Source organism: Pongo abelii, chromosome 1 (assembly GCF_028885655.2).
Source record: "Pongo abelii isolate AG06213 chromosome 1, NHGRI_mPonAbe1-v2.0_pri, whole genome shotgun sequence".
Taxonomy (NCBI): Eukaryota; Metazoa; Chordata; class Mammalia; order Primates; family Hominidae; genus Pongo; species Pongo abelii.
In genome coordinates, this window is record NC_071985.2 from 216144553 (window position 1) to 216163780 (window position 19228).

Genomic DNA, 19228 nt, shown 5'->3' on the forward strand with positions numbered 1-19228 from the left:
CAGCTCTGTGAGATGGTGTCAGAATGTCCTAGATAATTTGTCAAATGTCAGGTGTCAAAATGTCAGACATTACAGAAGAGTCCACGTTTCTTTGCAAGCTGCCAAATTGTTGCAGGAACTGGTTTGACAGAACAGTCTGGAGCGGGGGAAAGCAGAGAGGTCCTTAAGAAGTAATGTTTTGTCCCCAGTTACCTTTGGAAAACTGGTGTCTTACCTTAAGGGAAACGGCCCATCCAGGAGAAGGAAGGCTGGCACGTAGCCAACTTTTATGGCTTCTTGATTTCATCTGGAAAGACTCCCAAAGTGCTTTCCAGGATTGCTTTGCCCCATGAACAAATATTTGCACGCTGGTGCGTCTTGGCACCTTAAAACAGGGGCGTTGGAAATCACCTTGTTCCGTGAAAACAGCTTATGTGTTAGCAGCACCTGGGGGCCAGCTGAGTTAGAAATGGGTTTAAGTTGCAGGCAGCAGCAGCGCCTTGTTTGGAAAATGCCCAGCCTTCAGGCCCAAGCCAGGGGGGGCGGGCCACGTCCACACAGTGGCTGGTGTCCCAGGGAAGCACCTCCTAGTCTACAGTAACGTAAGCCCAGGTGCTGATGGCGCCTTGTTGCCAGTCCTGTGCCTGTGTTGCATCATTTCTCAAAGCCGTTCTTCAGCTGAGCAGCGCAGTTGACATTGAAGATACAGAAGTCCAGGGAAGGGCAGTAAATACCAAAGGAAGCGAGTGGCAGGGCCAGGGTTGGAGTCCCACCCTCTAGTTAATTCTGTTGCCTCCCGCGCATGTATGTTGCTGTAGATCTGGTGAAAACCAGCAGCCTGGATGTCTTGTTTTTTGCAAGATAGCACCACAGCAATCCACACAGTAGCTCTGTGATTGGGACCAGACCCCAGGGATCCGGAGGCCATGGGAATTGACTTCTCAGTCTGACCGCAGAGCCTGGGACTGCTGCAGGGTGTTTAATTTGACTTGCCCCCGCTCCCCGACCCCTGCCCGGTCCCTCCAGCCCTTCCTTGGGAGGCTGGAAGAAACCCAACCCTGCTCCTCAGGAGCCAGTGGCATCCTGGGCACTGCAGGGAAAGATGCTTTGGTAAGTCCAGGAGCATCTGACCACCTGAGGCTCCCCTTGGCCAAGCAAGTTCAAGTGTGGCACCGCACCCTTGCCTGGCGTCCCGTGGCCTCCTGTGTTGCAGCACAGGGTCATGACGATACTCGTCAATCATGCCATCATTTTGTCTTCATGACAAAGAGACCTTGGGTTTCTCTTTTTCCCTTCCGAGTTTTGTTTAATACAGTTCCTGAATCTTAATTTAGGTGCCACCTCCTTGAGTTTTTCTGAAGTTTTAATATAGACCATGAGGCTTTTATTTTTGGTTTGCTCTTTCCCCAGGAAATTGTTGATGTTCCTCTTCCTCCTTTCAGGGGAGGTGTCTGCAGGTGTGCTGCTGCAGGTGCCATGCGGGATCGGCTGGCCCCTGCCCCCTGCGGCCAGGAGTCTTGCCCACTTGCCCCCGCACCTGAATGAGGAAGCATGTGGTGCCCTCTGCTGAGGGCGGAGAATGGGGCTCGAACGTACTTCACAGATACTTTCCAGGGAGCCAGGCGCTTGATAGAGACATTGTAGCCTTTTTATCAGTTCCTACATTGGATCAGTCTTACACACTCGATTTGGCAGTGGCTAGCATTTCAGGATAATCACCAGAGTCCTGGAAATATTCTTGAGCGTCTCAGTTTCAAAAATTAAGATTGCTGGGCATGGTGGCTCACGCCTGTAATCCCAGCACTTTGGAAGGCTGAGTCGAGTGGATCACTTGAGCTCAGGAGTTAAAGACCAGCTTGGCCAACATGGTGAAACCCTCTCTACTAAATATATAAAAATTAGCTGGGTGTGATGGCACACGCCTGTAATCCCAGTTACTCGAATTGATTGAACCTGGGAGGCAGAGGTTGCAGTGAACCAGATTGCGCCACTTCACTCCAGCCTGGGCAACAGAGCGAAACTGTCTCAAAAAAAAAAGATTAGAAAAGTAAGAAATTGGCCCTGCCCCATCCTCTAATAGGGTGTGAAGGGGGGTTTGTGAGGAAGGTGCTGTTGTTTTCTTTCCCATTGAGCGCTTACTGCGTGCCAGGCATTTGTGAGGGTCTAGGCTGGAGGGAGCCTACAGCTTTGGCCCTGGGTGGCTTCTCATGGAGTGGGAGGGCTGAGGGGCTCAGGAAGAGAGCTGTGGTGGGCTGAGCGGAGCTGGGGCAGGGGAGCCCTGGGAGATTTCTCAGTGGATGTTGCCCTGGAGGGCTTCCCCAAGGAGGGGAACTGGTGCTTGACTTGAGCTTTGAGGAAGGAGTAGGAGGTGGGAAGGACATTCCAGGGGAAGCGAATATATGGGTGGGGGTCAGGGGAGTCATGAAGTGGCTGTCACACTGGACGGGTGGGAAAGGAGCGGGAGGTAGGGGGGGATGCTGTGTGAGCAGTGCCCCTCCTCGAGGGGCCTGATGGACCTGCTGGGAACACTGGAAGACAGGACACTTGGGTCACCCCTCAGAAAGAGCCTTCTGGCCCAGGGCGGAGGCCGGAGATGGAGGGCAGGAGAGCCTGGGAAAGGAGGGGCGGGCGGCAGGGAGTGAGGAGGAGGGGTAGGTTATTGTCGGGGTGAGCGGGGTTTCCTGGGTCAGCCTCTTCCTCAGCTGGCTGTGGAAAGCCAGCACTCCTGCCTCCTGGACAGGCCTCGCACCAGGTCCCAGGCACTTGCGGGTGGGCATGCTCAATGGCAGAGCACGTGGGGTAGAGCCCCGTGAGAGGTGGGACCCAGAGAGGGGGCTGGGGCCGAATGGGTGTAAAGGTGGCAGGTGACGCCAGGCCTGTGCCAGCTCCTGGGTATTTTGATTTTTGGGCCTTCAGAGGTATCGCAGAGATTCGAAGTGCAAACCCGATCCTTGTGCAGCCTCCCAACAGCCACGGCAGGGTGGCACCCGAGGAACACCTGTCCCTGGTACCCTCGGGAAGTGGCTGCTTGGTGGCCAGTGACATTTTGGAGGTCACCCCACCACCCCAGGTGTCTGATCTGCATTCTCATTCTCTCTGCAGCTGCTTACCGCAATCTCGGTCAGAATTTGTGGGGGCCCCACAGATATGGGTGCCTGGCGGGGGTCCGGGTGCGGACAGTGGTCTCAGGCTCCTGTGCTGCACACAGCCTCCTCATCACCACGGAAGGGAAGCTGTGGAGCTGGGGTGAGTACCGTGCGGGTATTGGGCACTGGGGACCACTGTCACCAGTTGTCCCCACACATCACTTTCTTCTGTTTGCCTGGAAAAGAGACTTGCGTCTTATAAGGCTGGGCTCGTTCGTTCACAGCCCATGTCTTTTTTCCTAATTCCCAGCTCGTCTCTTGTCTACACGCTACATGCAGATCCCCATCCCCCCCTGACATTTTTTGCCCATACGCAGCCCCTACTACTTTGATTCCTTGTGTTTAAGCAACATTTTCCTGAATCTTCTGCCCGAAGCTTGATCTTTTCTGATACTGAGGTGTGTGAATGTGTTAGGCAGGCTGTCCTTCAGCAGTTTCCTTCCTCTTTGAGGCACGATATGACATGAGACCTCTGTTCCTGCCACTTGAAATGCCACTGGCTCTTCTACCTCCCGCCTCATGTCATAGGATGCTGCGTCCCTGCCGCCGTGGCCCTCGTGTCTGAGGTCTGCGCGAGTCTGGTCTGCAGGCTTGGCAGCTCACTGTCCGTGTTGTCTGCTGCTTAGGATATTTCCTCAGATACTTCAGTTTGCTTTTTTGGAGTTGTTCGGCTTTCCCTTCTGTTTTTCCTCACCTGGGCACTCGGGATGGGTTCCAGTTCTTCTATTAGCCTCTGTCCACGGCACTGTCCTCTGCAGCCGGCCGGCCCATTCCTGCCTGTGTCCTCTTCCAGATCATTCCGATCATAGGGTATGGGCTAAGGCTCATTTTATCCCCAGCCCTTTTGGTGGCTCCTGGCCTCTGCCTCCAGCGGGGCATATTGGCGTTTGTCCCCACCCTTTGTCGCTGGTCCTTTGGCTAGCTTTTAGTCCATATGACTGCATTTTTATTTTGGGCTGTTTGAACCGTTTTTTGTGATTTCATGAGCTGCTGTACCAAAGTCCAAATATATTAACATCTGTTGTCTTCCCTGCACATGGCTAATTTTGTAATTCTGTTGAAAAAAGCTAAAGTGTGTCTGGCCCAAATTTATACTTTATAGTCTCTTGATGACATGCTGACATTGCCACAGTTTTTGTTTTCTCCCGGTTGGCATAGATGTGTGTCCCTTCCCCCAGAGCACCCCTCCTACTTTGTGTTCCAACACTGAACACAGCCTTTTATGTCAGTGTTCCAAACTTAAAATACCTTAGTTCTGATCTCTCGCTGAGCTTCACTTGCGTGGTGTCTCTGAAAGCGCCCTCACTTCTGACCCTATGGGCAGGGACAATGTATGTCCCGCCATCAAGACGTGTGATCCCTGAGCGGACAGTGCAGTTGGTGAGGACAGGGTTGGAGGTGTCACAGGCCCACTGCTCGCCACTCTAGAAGGCAGAGGGGCGTCGTCTGGTGTGAGTGTAGAGTACCACGGGAGGGTGGCTGACGCGTTGCTCATGTGGGGTCTCCATCTGTAGCCCGCTCACCCTGTCCTGACACATGTCAGTCCACTGAGACTTGCGCTTGTTGGCTCTGTATTCATGTGCCTTTCACGTGAACTTGGGCAGCTCCCATTGGAAGCTGGTGTATCTGCCTCTCCTGCTCCAGTGCCAGTGCTGGCCCTTCAGCCCGCCATTCTTTAATTAGAGCGAGTCAGAGGCTGGTTTCCCTTCGTCGCAATTCCTTCTGTAGTCTGAGGCTGCAAGCCTTCTCCAGGACAGCTGGAACTCTTCTTAATGGCTCTGCTGTCTGCCTGTATCACGACCTAAGGGTGAAAAGTTCATTGCTGGAGAAGGTTGCAAAACCCCCTAGAATCGCTCTGACTTCTCACCCCTGTAAGATCTCCGTCAGTTTCCTCACATGTCAGGTCACATGTGTGGTTTTTCTCTTTATCGGGAGGGATCCGAGAGTGGCCGGTTGAATTTTTGTTTTGGAACTTGGTAGTTTGTGTTGAAACCTAGATGAAGTGTAGGGGCTCCCAGCCCTCCTTTTGGCCCACCCAACTTCCATGTCTGTTTGGAGTTGAATTTGGTTCTGCAGAGGACTTGGGGGCAGGGGTTGGCCCTCAGGCCTGCCTTCCGCTGGAATTCACAGATACAGGGCCTTGGTCGCACCTGCAGCAGTCCTGGAGGTGGGGCTGGGCGTGTTGTGTTCAGGGCAGATCTGTGCTTTGTCACCAGGGTTCCTGTCGCTGAGAGTCCTTGAGGGGCGATCCCTAGGGGTGGGATTGGCACCGTTATGTGAGCACCATTTACAGGGTAGAAAAAGGAAGAGAAATATTGGGCAGACACCAGTGGTCCTCAGTGGATGCCTAGAGCACCAAAGTGATTAAACTCTGGTGAGCCAGGTGTCAAAATGGAGTGCTGTCTTAAAATACATCTCAGAGGGTAGAGACGGGGTGGTTGTCTTGCAGGGACTCCAAGTCGGAACGGCGTGTTTCTGCAAGCATGCCCGCCTGTGCATGGTGTCCCTACCACACTGAGCCTCTCTCGTTTCCCTTTGTAGCAGAGATGTGGGAGGTGTGCACGGGTGGTCCCGCTGCTGCCCCAGGGAAGGAGGTCGGGGGAGCTGCAGCAGGTGCCATTCCAGTGGGCAGAGGGCCGGGGCATTCTTTGCTCTGGATCTTGGCTGTTCTTGGGAATTTGGAGGGTACCTTCCAGAGACACAGATGGGCGTCATTTGAGAGTGTGTTCATACTCGCCTTCTCCTGGTGGTACTGCCTGGACCACCCTCTCTCTTTTCTACTTTCTCTCATGTGATCTGCAGGTCGAAATGAGAAGGGGCAGCTGGGACATGGTGACACCAAGAGAGTAGAAGCCCCTAGACTCATCGAGGGTCTCAGCCACGAAGTGATTGTGTCTGCAGCATGTGGGCGGAACCACACCTTGGCCTTGACGGGTAAGGAGGTGGCTGCTGGCGTCTCTTCTCAGTTTGGCAAGAGGCCAGATAGTCTGCCTTGGGGATGGGGCGTGGGGTGGTGGAGTTCCCCTTGTGACTCTGGGTCAGGATCAGAAAGAGGCCCTGAGAACCTGGGTATGGAGTGGCTTCTTGAGGGCATTGGGAGCCTCCCCAGTGGCCATAGGAGGCCCATGTGGGAGTAGGAGACGCTGCCCTGTGTTTCTCTGCACACCCAGTTTCTGATGTGAAGTGTCTTCACTGCCAGCTTTTGGGCAGTCTCAGTTGCCTTCTGCGTGGCAAATGAGCTGTTTTTATTATTTTGCTGCCTTTGATTCTAAATCTAGTTCAAAACATTCACCATTATCTTCCCTTTCGTGATATTTTTCTTTCCTTCCAGAAACGGGCTCCGTGTTTGCGTTTGGGGAAAACAAGATGGGGCAGCTGGGCCTTGGCAACCAGACAGACGCTGTCCCCAGCCCCGCGCAGGTGACCCCTCCTCAGCTCCGGCTCCACGGCTTTTTGTTTCTCTTTACTTTTGTGTTTGATTTTCTAAGGTGGGGTCTCCGTTTGAGTTAATTTACCCCTTGTAAAAACAGGGTCTGGATGTTTAGTTACATGCTGTAGGGTTTTTTTGTTTGTTTGTTGTTTGTTTTTTGAGAACGGAGTTTCATTCTTGTTGCCCAGGCTGGAGTGCAATGGCGCAATCTCGGCTCACTGCAACCTTCGCCTCCCAGGTTCAAGTGATTCTCCTGCCTCAGCCTCCGGAGTAGCTGGGATTACAGGCATGCGCCACCACACCTGGCTAATTTTGTATTTTTAGTAGAGATGGGGTTTCTCCATGTTGGTCAGGCTGGTCTGGAACTCCTGACCTCAGGTGATCCACCCACCTCGGCCTCCCAAAGTACTGGGATTACAGGTGTGAGCCACTGCGCACAGCCTTGCTATAGTTTTTAAAACAGGCTTAGTTTGTGGTCAGGTTGAAAACCATCCTGAAAATATTTTGTTTCCAAGTGGAGAAATCTGTTAGAAATGCCTTGTCGTAAGCCTGTTCTGTTCCAAAGAAAGTGAGTGGTGTTATATGGATGTAATTGTACTTCCCCAAAATACTTTGTTTTGACCTCGTATAACAAGTCACCAGCCAGATGCTTAGAACACAAATACGAGATAGGCAGTCTTTTTTTTTTGGAGGGGAGACGGAGTCTCGCTCTGTTGCCAGGCTAGAGTGCAGTGGTACGATCTCAGCTCACTGCAACCTCCGCCTCCTGGATTCAAGCGATTCTCCTGCCTCGGCCTCCCGAGTAGCTGGGACTACAGGCATGCTCCACCATGCCCGGCTAATTTTTGTATTTTTAGTAGAGACAGGGTTTCACCATGTTGGCCAGGATGGTCTCCATCTCTTGACTTCGTGATCTGCCTGCCTCGGCCTCCCAAAGTGCTGGGTGTGAGCCACCGTGCCCAGGAGATAGGCAGTCTTTTTTTTCTAATAATAAACTTGAGTTGGAGGGGTGAGATTTATACCTTAAAAACAAACTACTACTAAAGGCAGAAGAATGCTAAGTGCCTAATTAGTGGTTTAGGTGATGAAGGAAGGGAGGGACTTGGTTTTATTGATCTTAAAGAGACAGTGGCTAGGCTTTGAACTTGCTCTGTGCTGGGAGGGTGGGGGTCTGGGGGTGCTTCTTTACATACCTTCTAAGCTTTGTGTTCTAGAAATGCCTTCAGCTTTTGCCTTCAGAATTACTGAGTTGATTAAACTTCTGTTTGTAACCTAGTAATTGTTTCCCACCAACATGCAGAGAGGTAGAGGCTTTTTATCAGTCTTTAAAAAAAAATGAAAATCTCCTTTCTTTTCTTTTCAGATAATGTACAACGGCCAGCCAATTACCAAAATGGCCTGTGGGGCTGAATTCAGTATGATAATGGACTGCAAAGGAAACCTCTATTCCTTTGGGTGCCCTGAATATGGTCAGCTGGGTATGGAAGTACATTTTTTAAAAGCTCTGTAATCTAACTGTATATATTCAGAACCAGAGATCAGTGTGGGGCTGCACACACGTGTTAGAAATGTGGGTAATTGATCTCAGATAATAGCCTTTGTCCGTTAAGTGGATCTCACGTTCAGCGGAACAGCGCGTCCTCATTCACAGGATTATGGAGCATTGCAACACTGCCTCAATGGAAAAGTTGGGACTGGAGTCCGACAAAAGATTTCTTTTTTTTCTGATTTGGGAATTCATTTCTATAAAGGGATTTCAAAGTTAAAAAAAAAAAAATTAGACCACTTTCATTCAATTTCACATTTAAAGATAATGCCTTTATTGAAAATGAGAAAATTATGCAAGATGAACGTTGTTCTGGAAACCCTGGCCTGGGCGATTATTTCAGGTTGCCACGTGAGGAGCCCCGGTGGACCCCCTCCCCGTGCGTCATCCCTAGCCAGAACTAGTTGTCCAGAAACTTGTTTCTTCCATCTCACTGGTAGAAAAGGAGAATTCAGGCATCAGTTCTCAGTGGGGGAGTGTCTTTTGACCTGACGTCTCCTTCCCGTCCTACCCCAAAGTGCGGTTCCCCGTTGCGCCTCCGCCTCCAGCCCCTCTGGGGAGGCCTCCGCGAGGTGTGGCGCAGGCGCCCTCTGCTGGCCGCGCGCGCTCCTGCAGCCGCAGCGCCTGGCAGATGGAAAAGGTAAAAATAGCGCCGAGCCCGCTGGCCTTAGCCTCGGGGAACAGTGACTTTGTGAAACTAAATATACTTCAAGTCAGAAGTGAATAAGAGAGAACAGCCCCTTACGCACATTTCACATTTCGCGTTGGTTGCCGGGGCGGAGCCCGAGACAGTTGGAGAGCGGTTTCCATGGCCACAGCCCTGCTGCGGTGCCCAGCAGCGGTCCGCTTCCTGCCACGTGCGCGCTCCTGCTGCCTTGGCCTCCCCTCTGCGCCCCGGTAAGTTGATTTTCCGTCAGGAAGCATGACATGCTGTTGGTGATAAAAACGGCTGACTTTCATGGAGCAGTGACTGTGTGTGCCAGGCACCATGTAAGCACTTTGTACAAATTGGCAGGTGCTCAGTTATACTTAACTTGCAGGTAGTTTGGAAATCGGCTTGATTTGTAGCTACAGAATCGCTTATTCTTAGCGTATTACTTGCTTTAAGGCAGGTGTTTGTTTCGTTGTCCAAATCCAGGTAGATCACTTTTAGAATGAGAACCTAAATCCGACTATGGCCATGTCTCATCCACACACACTCATGCCTTGTGCCCCCTTTTTTGCAGTGCACTGAACTGGGCCGGGCAACGCCAAGGTGAGAAAGACGGAGTCTCCCTCTGTCACCCGGGCTGGAGTGCAGTGGTGTGATCTCAGTTCACTGCAACCTCCACCTCCTTGGTTCAAGCGATTCTCCTGCCTCAGTCTCCCGAGTAGTTGGGACTACAGGCGCCCGCTGCCACACTCAGCTAACTTTTTTGTATTTTTAGTAGAGACGGGGTTTCACCATGTTGACCAGGCTGGCCTCAAACTCTTGATCTCAAGTGATCTACCCGCCTCGGCCTCCCAAAGTGTTGGGATTACAGGCATGAGCCACCGCGCCCTTCCATGCCATTTAACTTTATTTTAAAAGAGCTGTCACCCCTCTAGAGGGACAGGGAAGCCCTCTGTTCGATGTTTTCTGGAGTAGCTTCTGTCCTGTACTTCTGGAGAAAGCAGATGTGTGCAGTTCTTTAAAGGAGGTGGAAAAAGCAGTCGCCAAATGTGCCTCCTCTACTCTCGGAATTGTGTCTGTTCAGTATCCACTGTGTCGATAGCAAATAAAAGGACTCTAGTCATTTGTTGACTGCCTTGCTGAAACCTTGTCCAGAAGAGTGCAAGTGTTTAAAAATATCATTTTTGTGAGAGAAGTAGCGACATACCCGGAAGTGCATTCTATCTGCTATGATGCCCTTAAATTCATCGTAGCCTAGAAGGTGGGGGAATTTCTTAGTGGGGACCCTCAGACTTTTATTTATTTATTTTTTGATACGGAGTCTTGCTCTGTCACCAGGCTGTAGTGCAGTGGCGCTATCTCGGGTCACTGCACCCTCCGCCTCCCGGGTTCAAGCGATTCTCCTGCCTTAGCCTCCTGAGTAGCTGGGACTACAGGCGTGCGCCACCACACCTGACTAATTTTTGTATTTTTGGTAGAGATGGGGTTTCACCATGTTGACCAGGATGGTCTCAATCTCTTGACCTCGTGATCCGCCCACCTCAACCTCCCAAAGTGCTGGGATTACAGGCGTAAGCCACCGCGCCCGGCCAAGACCCTCAGACTTTAAAATGGACAGATGTTCCACTGGAAGGGATTATGTCATCAGTAGAGAACTGCTGTCATAAGACAGTGATAGTGAGCAGAGATCATGCCACCGCACTCCAGCCTGGGCGACAGAGCGAGACTCCGTCTCAAAAAAAAAAAAAATAGAACCTGCTTATAAGATGAGTGTTATAAGGCACCCTGTAAACAAGCCCAGGAGTTTTATTGTGTGTAGTGTAGTTGTGTTTTATTGTGCGTAGTGTAGTTGTGATTCCAGGGTGCAGTTGCTCTTTGGTAACCTGGGGGATTGCTTCCAGTACCCACTGTAGATACCAAGAGCTTAAGATGCTCAAGTACCTTATATAAAATGGCATAGTATTTGCATGTAACCTATATACTTAAAATCATCTCTAGATTACTTCAGTACCTAATGTGATGTAAATGTTATGTAAGTAGTTCTACTGTATGGTCTTACTTGTATTGTTTGTATTATCTTTTTTTTTTCCTTGTTTCCTCCTCCCCCCCAGATATTTTTGGACCACAGTTGGTTGAACCTGTGGCCATGGAGGGCTGACTGTATTTAAATAGCACAGTGCTCAAAAACACACATACCAGTAAGGGCTGAGGTGCACACCAGCGTGCCATATGGAGGGGGATTAGCCACAAGCCAGGGGCTAGTTTACAAACTGATAACAACAAATTTTTTTGTTTGTTTTTTTTGGAGACAGAATCTTGTTCTGTCGCCCAGACTGGAGTGCAGTGGCACGATTTCTGCTCACTGCAATCTCCACCTCCCAGGTTCAAGCGATTCTTCTGCCTCAGCCTTCCTGAGTAGCTGGACTATAGGCGCCCGCCAGCACACCCAGCTAATCTTTGTTTGTTTTTGTTTTTTTAAGTAGAGACAGGACTTCACTGTGTTGGCCAGGCTGGTCTCGAACACCTCACTTCAGGTGATCCACCCACCTCGGCCTCCCAACGTGCTGGGATTCCAGGCGTGAACCACCATGCCCGACCAAACTGATGATCACAGTGTGGGAATAGGAGCAGTTTAAAACTACAAACTACTTAGCAGCCCTGCTGCTGCAGGTGGCCGCAGGAGCTTGGGTGTCTGGCGTGTTCTCAGGACTGGAGCAGCCGGGCTCCTGGTGTGTGGTGTGCTGAGCTGGGTCTTTGCGAACCAGTCCCTGGGTCATTCGGAGTGTGGGAATTGCAGGCTTTAGCCACCCGTAACCATACGTTTAGGTTACTGGTAATTCATAAAAACAGAGGCCTGGGATTGTGTGTGGAGCTTTTCTGTCTATTCTTGGCCTTTCAGGGGCTCCTTGTGGTCCCTCCAGTGGGGTAGAGATCTTACTTGATAGACCATTCCTTGATCAGCAGCTTCAACTTTTTTGACTGCAACCCATTGTAAGAAATAAGTTTTCTTTTGCAACCCAATCTGAACGTGTAATACCTTACCTGGAATTGTTGTAACATGGTGCCATTATTATGTGTAGAGTATTCTTTGTCATTCTGTTCTATTCGTTTTTAAAAAATAACTGGCCTTAGCTCACAAAATTGATTTCACTGACCTACTCACTGTGCTGTGCCTCAGATTGGAAACGCTGCCTTTGTTGACCAACGTGTGCTGGTCTAAGGCCCAGAAGGGCCAGATTGGGGTGCTGCCGGGGCTCACTACAGACTCCGTGTGAGCACACTGACGCGTCCCTTGTGCTTGTGCTGCTGCTGATGGCCGGCTCTGTGGTCTCTACAGGACACAACTCAGATGGGAAGTTCATCGCCCGGGCACAGCGGATAGAGTACGACTGCGAACTAGTTCCCCGGCGAGTGGCCATCTTCATTGAGAAGACGAAAGACGGACAGATTCTGCCTGTACCAAACGTGGTTGTACGAGACGTGGCCTGTGGCGCTAATCACACGGTGAGGCTCGGCTTTTCTCACTTGCTGAGAGTTGCACCGGGATGGAGCGGGTGTTTATGCTCAAGTTTCCTGACGCTTGGCTTTGGCTAGGAACTGATCCCAGGTAGACATCTGCTTGCTTCTTCAAGAGGGCTTTGCACCTTGGCCAAAGGGTCCTTGGTCCCAGGGCAGGGTTCCCTGTCACTGCCTCCTATGTTAACTTCTCCCGTGATTTAAATAGACACATCTTAAACACGTAGATGTTTTGCTGTCCTCACCTGCACCTTAAGGTAAGCACTTTCTGCTTTTGGCTTTTATCTAATATAACATCACAGACATCTTTCCAGGTCAGTAGATGATGCCCCATACTGGGGATGTGAGTCGTTTTTAATCAGTAGGTTGTCCCCCCGCCGCCTTTTTTTTTTTTTGAGACAGTTTCGCTCTTGTTGCCCAGGCTGGAGTGCAATGGCGTGATCTCGGCTCACCACAGCTTCCACCTCCCAGGTTCAAGCAATTCTCCTGCCTCAGCCTCCCGAGTAGCTGGGATTACAGGCATGCGCCACCACGCCCCGGCTAGTTTTGTATTTTCAGTAGAGACAGGGTTTCTCCATGTTGGCCAGGCTGGTCTCAAACTCCTGACCTCAGATGATCTGCCCACCTCGGCCTCTCAAAGTGCTGGGATTACAGGTGTGAGCCACCACGCCCGGCCTAGGTTGTTTCTTTAAAGGTCGCTTTAGATAAACTGCAGTGCAATCTTTTGTTTGTGTATCTTTTTTTTTTTGAGACGGAGTTTCGCTTTTTCATCCAGGCTGGAATGCAGTGGTAGGATCTCGACTCACTGCAACCTCTGTCTTCTGTTTCAGGCTATTCTCCTGCCTCAGCCTCCTGAGTAGCTGGGATTAGAGGCACCTGCCACCATTCCTGGCTAATTTTGTATTTTTAGTAGAGATGGGGTTTCACCATGTTGGCCAGGCTGGTCTCAAACTCCTGACCTCGTGATCCACCTGCCTCGGCCTCCCAAAGTGCTGGGATTACAGGTGTGAGCCACCGTGCCCGGCTGTTAGTGTATCTTTTAATTTTAATGGCCTTCCTGTGGTTCTTCTGTCTGAGAACGCCTAGGAGTCTCTTTGTTCTATGCTTTGTTGAAAGAGCCTGGGCTAGGATTCCAGAGATCAAGTTGGTCCTCCCTACTGAGTGGTCTCAGCTCACCACCTCCTTCCCTTGGAATCTTCTTGCCGATGAAGAATGCCCAGGGAATTGGGCTAGGACTAGGGTAGGAGATTTCAGTTTGTGCAAATCCAAAAACTGTGATTTGTTTTGTCTGATGTAGTCAGGGGAAATAAAGTTGGCTCTTGTTTAGGGCCTTATAGGTCAAGTTTTTTAGTAAGTTGTAGATTCACATGGTTTAGACATGAAACATCAAAGAACTGGATTGGCATGTCAGAAGATGGGAAAACAAGACTGAAGAAGATAAATCTTAAACACTTGAAGTGTCTTTGAGTTCATTGCATCAGTGACTAGGTACAGGTTACCTCTGTGTACCTGTGGGCAAGGGAAGTCTAAAGAAAAATCCAGGCCAGGCGCAGTGGTTCATGTTTGTAATCTCAGGACTTTGGGAGGCCAAGGTGGGCAGATCATTTGAGACCAGCCTGGGCTACATGGTGAGACCCCCATCTCTACAAAAAAAACACAAAAATCAGCTGGGCACACCCAAGTCCTAGCTACTTGGGAGGCTGAGGTAGGAGAATCACTTGAGCCCAGGAGGTGGAGGTTGTGGTGAGCCGTGATCGTGCCATTGCATTCCAGCCTGGGTAACAGAGCACGAGACCCTCTCGAGGGGGGGGGGGGTAAAAAAACCAAAAAATCCAGGAACAGGTAGGCCTTTTCTTTTCTGTTCTTTCTGCAATTGAATCTGGTTTTTGTTTTGTTTTGTTTTGTTTTTTCTTTTTTGAGATGGAGTCTCATTCTGTCGCCCAGGCTGGAGTGCAGTGACACTATCTCGGCTCACTGCAACCTCCGCCTCCCAGGTTCAAGAGATTCTCCTGTCTCAGCCTCCTGAGTAGCTGGGATTACAGGTGCACACCACTGTGCCCAGCTAATTTTTTGTATTTTAGTAGAGATGGGTTTCACCGTGTTGCCCAGGCTGGTCTTGAATTCCTGAGTTCAGGCGATCCACCTGCCTCGGCCTCCCAATGTGCTAGGATTACAGGCATGAGCCATTGTGCCTGGCCGAATCTCTGTTGTAATGGGAATCAAATGATTGCTATACTATCAGGAGACATAGCCCTGTTGCTTCTGACTAAGGAAAGGGTTAAGACTTGTAACTTAAATAAATTAATAACAAAAAAGGACAAAAAAGGATTGGAAAATGGAGTCCCTGGCAGAGAAAATAGCAAACCGGGCTTATTGAATGCATGCCATTTTGCTACGCTTGCTCCTGTTGCCTCCTCCCCCACTGCTGGAGGCGGGAGTTAGAGGATCTTCCTGCTGGAGGCAGGCAGAGGATATTTCTTTGGTTTTTGGAGACAGGGTTTCACCATGTTGGCCAGGCTGGTCTCGAACTCCTGACCTCAAGTGATCCACCCACCTGCCTTGGCCTCCCGAAGTGTTGGGATTAAATGTGAACCACAGCACCCAGCTGGTAGGGGATCTTGAATGTTGCTGTTCCTTTGCCCTTAGCATTTGCACCAGGTTGTCTGCACAGAAACGATGACCCCTCTTGTTGCCTGTTGGAAGTCTGTTTGTTCCAACCCTGTGTTTTCTTTCCTTGCAGCTGGTCCTGGACTCCCAGAAGCGAGTCTTCTCCTGGGGCTTCGGTGGCTATGGCCGGCTGGGCCACGCAGAGCAGAAGGATGAGATGGTCCCCCGCCTGGTGAAGCTGTTTGACTTCCCTGGGCGTGGGGCTTCCCAGATCTATGCTGGTTACACCTGCTCCTTTGCCGTCAGCGAAGTGGGTTAGTGATTTCTGCCCCCTGGCTTATCAGTGCCCTGGTGCGGAACCGTGTAGCCATTGTCCTGTCCCTAGACCACGAACCCCAATTCTCTTTACCTCCCAGTGTTCTTTATATTTTTGAGACAGGAGCTCATTGTGCTGTCCAGGCTGGTATTGAACTCCTGGGCTCAAGCAGTCCTACCACCTTAGCGTCCTGAGTAGCTAGGACTGCATGGGCACGCCAGCATGCCCGGCTCCAGTTATCTTTTAGACAGAACACTTGTTTGCCATCCCGTCTTTTCACCCTGATAATGCTGAAGATGAGACTCAGCTCTCGGTGTCTGGTAACCCTGGGAACATGTTTTGTCTTCCCTCAGGTGGTCTGTTTTTCTGGGGGGCCACCAACACCTCCCGTGAATCTACCATGTACCCAAAAGCAGTGCAGGACCTCTGCGGCTGGAGAATCCGGAGCCTGGCTTGTGGGTAGGTGGCAGCATCTCCTGTGGGTATGAGGTCTCTTCCTTTCTTGGGGGTGTCAGACACACCCATGGGGTGCCCCTCCCTGATGGGGCTCTGTTTCTGCTGCCTGTTGGGCTGTCCTCAGCAGGCCACCTGACACACTGAATCCCAGAGTCCGGGGGCACAGGAGGGGAGAGGGCCCATTCGCTGCTAGAACAGATGGCTGTTCCCTGTCTTGTGGGAAGAAAGTCATTTTGAAGGTTTCTGTTCAAAGAAATACACAAGCAGAGCTTGATGTATTCCTACGCTGCAGGTTGAAAATTATACGTAGTTGGAAACGTAGTAGGACTTGAGTTGCTCTGACACTGGGAAGATGACATTGTCTTGGCAGCAGTGGTTTGTAGTTCATTTCAGGACACCTGTTGAGTTAGCTAGCACTTCTTGCTGAGGAGTTGGATTCATCAGCTGGCAGGTGTGGGTGGAACAGTATGAGGGGCCTCTGTCGGCGTGTCTTTAATCTGTTGAAGCCTCTAGCCCTGCCCAAATCACTATGCATGAAGGCTGCTCCCTCTGGAACAGGCTTTCACTCCATCCTGATTCGGTCTCCTCTTCCCAAAGTGACCTCCCACTGAGAGAGCCCTAGGACCTAGGGCAGGATGCACAGCAAGGTCCCCTGCCTTTGGCCTCTAGGCCTGTCTAAAGGCTTTGTCGTTTTATTGAAGCGTTGAGTGGCCTGCACGGAACAATCTTAGGGTTGAGGAGAAACATGTTGGCCCTGTTGTGTTTGCTTCTTGGAATGAGTACGCCACGGGAAAAGCTCACACTCAGCCCTTGAGCCATAGCTGGGTTGGGTCCAGGTGTGGGGCTGCTGGCCCTGCAGTGACAGCCTGCCTGTTTGCAGGAAGAGCAGCATCATTGTGGCCGCCGACGAGAGCACCATCAGCTGGGGCCCATCACCGACCTTTGGGGAACTGGTAAGCTGTCACCTGTGCGGGTCGGGGGGAAGTGGAACCAGTCAGGGTGGCTCACGGCCTTTGGGTTCTCTCCAGCTGTCTCCCAAAACACACAGAAGAAAAACACTTGGGATTCCCCCCTTATTGTATTAAGGTTTGCAACACAATTGAGTCCCATGAGTTTTCAAGGAGAATTCTGTGCTAGTCAGATAATTCTGAGTCATCTCTGCACATTTGTAAACTCTGAAAATTGGGACTTTTCAGATCCAGTTTCCCCTCACATTTTGTAAACTACAGTTGGGTTATGGTAGGAAAAGGGCCTGTTTGTTCCCTCTCCCCTGGAGGCCTAAGTCAGTGGGAAACTCACAGTTGTGGGTGATTTGGGGACATTCTTCATTTTTCCAAATTGAGTTTAAACCTGTGTTTCTGTTGTTAATACCAGTTAATTGAGTGATGAGGTTAGAACTCATGGCCCTCAATTTCACACACATGGCTTTCCGCAAACAAATGTCTTTCATTCTTAGGTCCTGGTGCTAGGTGAGTCTTTTTTTTTTTTTTTGAGATGGAGTTTCTCTGTCACCCAGGCTGGAGTGCAGTGGCGCGATCTTGGCTTACTGCACCCTCTGTCTCCCAGGTTCAAATGATTCTCAGTTCTCCTGCTTCAGCCTCCTGAGTAGGTGGGACTATAGGCGTTTGCCACCATGCCCAGCTAATTTTTGTATTTTTGGTAGAGATGGGGTTTCACCATGTTGGCCAGGCTGGTCTTGAACTCCTGACCTTAGGTGATCCACCCGCCTCGACCTCCCAAAGTGCTGGGATTACAGGCATGAGCCACCGCACCCGGCCAAGGCAGGTCTTTGAGTTTTTGTTAGGAAGACTAGCTTGGCTGTGGAGTGCATCCTGATCTGCCTGCGCTAGTCACAGTTTGATTCTCCGCTTAACTCTTGGTGGTCTTAGTTTTAGTCCCTTATTTCTTGTTAGAAGCACAGTCTGTCTCCCTCTCCTGTGCTCTTGTGGTTGCAAGGTGACGTGGTTGATGGAGAGGAGGGGAAGGAAGGGCGTTCCTTGGTCCCTTGAGCTGTGGCTGGGATGGATGGTGAATGCACCTTTTTCTCGGGGCTCTGCACACCCTTGGAGTCTGGCTCAGATGCTTTGGTGGCCCGATTTGAAACATTGACAGGAAAGAGACAGAACCTGGCCCAGTTTCTACAGATAGTTCTTAGAGGAGGAAGGATGTTTTCTGGGGCCTATCAGAAATAGACTTTGACCTTCTAAATATAAATTTTGAAACTAGAGGGGAGCAAGGGAGACTTTTGGGGGAGCTTCTCAAGGGTGAGAAGTTGGCCTGGCACCTTGGAGGGAACATCTACTGTGTGGGAAGGCCCGAGGTGGGGCCTGGCAGGAGATGAAACCAGGGACATGTGGGCAGGCCTGGGCTGGGGAGGGAGGGTCCTCCTCTCCCGCCCTGTGGGACCCTCTGTTTCACCTGAGCCAGGGCCTTCAACCTTTCAATCGCCCAGCTCCACACCTTTGCACAAGACTCCCCCTTAGCTGTGCCAATTCGTCCAGTTCCTTCTACCTCTGGGAGGGAAACTGGTTCTCTGGTGCCATTGCTAATAGTCTCCCTGTCACGCTTAAGCCCTTTTATTTTGTTTTGTTTTGTTTTGGATGGTGATTATTCCACTCTGGATGGTGGAGGCATCAAGGGCATTTGGTCAGCCCGTGTTCTTGGTCAGTTTGGTTCCAAAGGGCTGCAGTTGGCCATTCTTCCTGCACTCGTGGTGTCATCTGTCACCAGTGCAGTACTCACCAGAAAGGACTTGTGCACACAGAAGTCCCGCAGGCTAGAGTTGGGCACCTTGGTCTTCCTTAGGTTAAGCGCTAGTCGCCTGCTGGCGGCACCTTTTGTGGATAAACTTGGATGATTCCGCCTGGCCCTTGTGTGCAAGGGTGGCCGGGCTTGGTCACGGGCCAGAGGGCATCATCACTGGCTTCCGGTTAGTGGGGACCAGGAAATGTTGCCGTGATTCCCCACTTGTGGACTGAGCCACATGGATCCCCGATTGCGAACATCTTGTTTGCTTTGCCAGGGCTACGGGGACCACAAGCCCAAGTCTTCCACTGCAGCCCAGGAGGTGAAGACTCTGGATGGCATTTTCTCAGAGCAGGTGAGTGGGGGGCGGCTGTGCCAGCTCGGGGACGTGTCCGTACCCAGTGGTATGTCACTCCTCATGATTTTGATCATCGCAGTCTGTTTGGGTTGTCTTGTTTAACATCTCAGCTGGCTTTCCTGGTGTCTCACACTAAGATTTGTTTGAGGGGTAACAATCATCTGCAGGAGAGAGTGCAGAGGGTTGCTGGCCAGGCTGGGTGGCTGTCCTCACCCTTGATGACAGATGGCACCAACTGGCCGCAGCAGATCCACTCTCGGGCGAGCACATCGCTCGCGTCTCCATCACACCCAGGACTCAGATCCGCTGGGCTGGAGGCAGGTCCGCAGGTCCACGGAGTAGAGGCTGCGTGGCTGCGGGAGTCAGATGGCGGGGTGAGGCCCCTGCGGCTCAGTCAACCAGCCTGCTGGCCCTGTCTGCCAAGACACAGAGAGGGGTGGTGCACCTCACCCAGGCAGGATTGTGAGCCAGAGATGG

General features: G+C 51.1%; 1 protein-coding gene across 2 annotated transcripts in view; it reads left to right on the forward strand.

Moving 5' to 3' along the window:
* The window catches only part of RCC2 (regulator of chromosome condensation 2), a 32998-nt gene that overhangs the window by 11013 nt on the left and 2757 nt on the right, over positions 1-19228 (forward strand). For both annotated transcript variants that reach the window (XM_024251375.3, XM_054540930.2), the window contains exons 4-12: positions 3082-3225; positions 5928-6059; positions 6457-6545; positions 7919-8033; positions 12091-12257; positions 15010-15190; positions 15546-15651; positions 16529-16601; positions 18671-18748. In XM_024251375.3, coding sequence (XP_024107143.1) covers positions 3082-3225; positions 5928-6059; positions 6457-6545; positions 7919-8033; positions 12091-12257; positions 15010-15190; positions 15546-15651; positions 16529-16601; positions 18671-18748 — 1085 coding nt within the window. The remainder of the gene's footprint in view (positions 1-3081; positions 3226-5927; positions 6060-6456; positions 6546-7918; positions 8034-12090; positions 12258-15009; positions 15191-15545; positions 15652-16528; positions 16602-18670; positions 18749-19228) is intronic.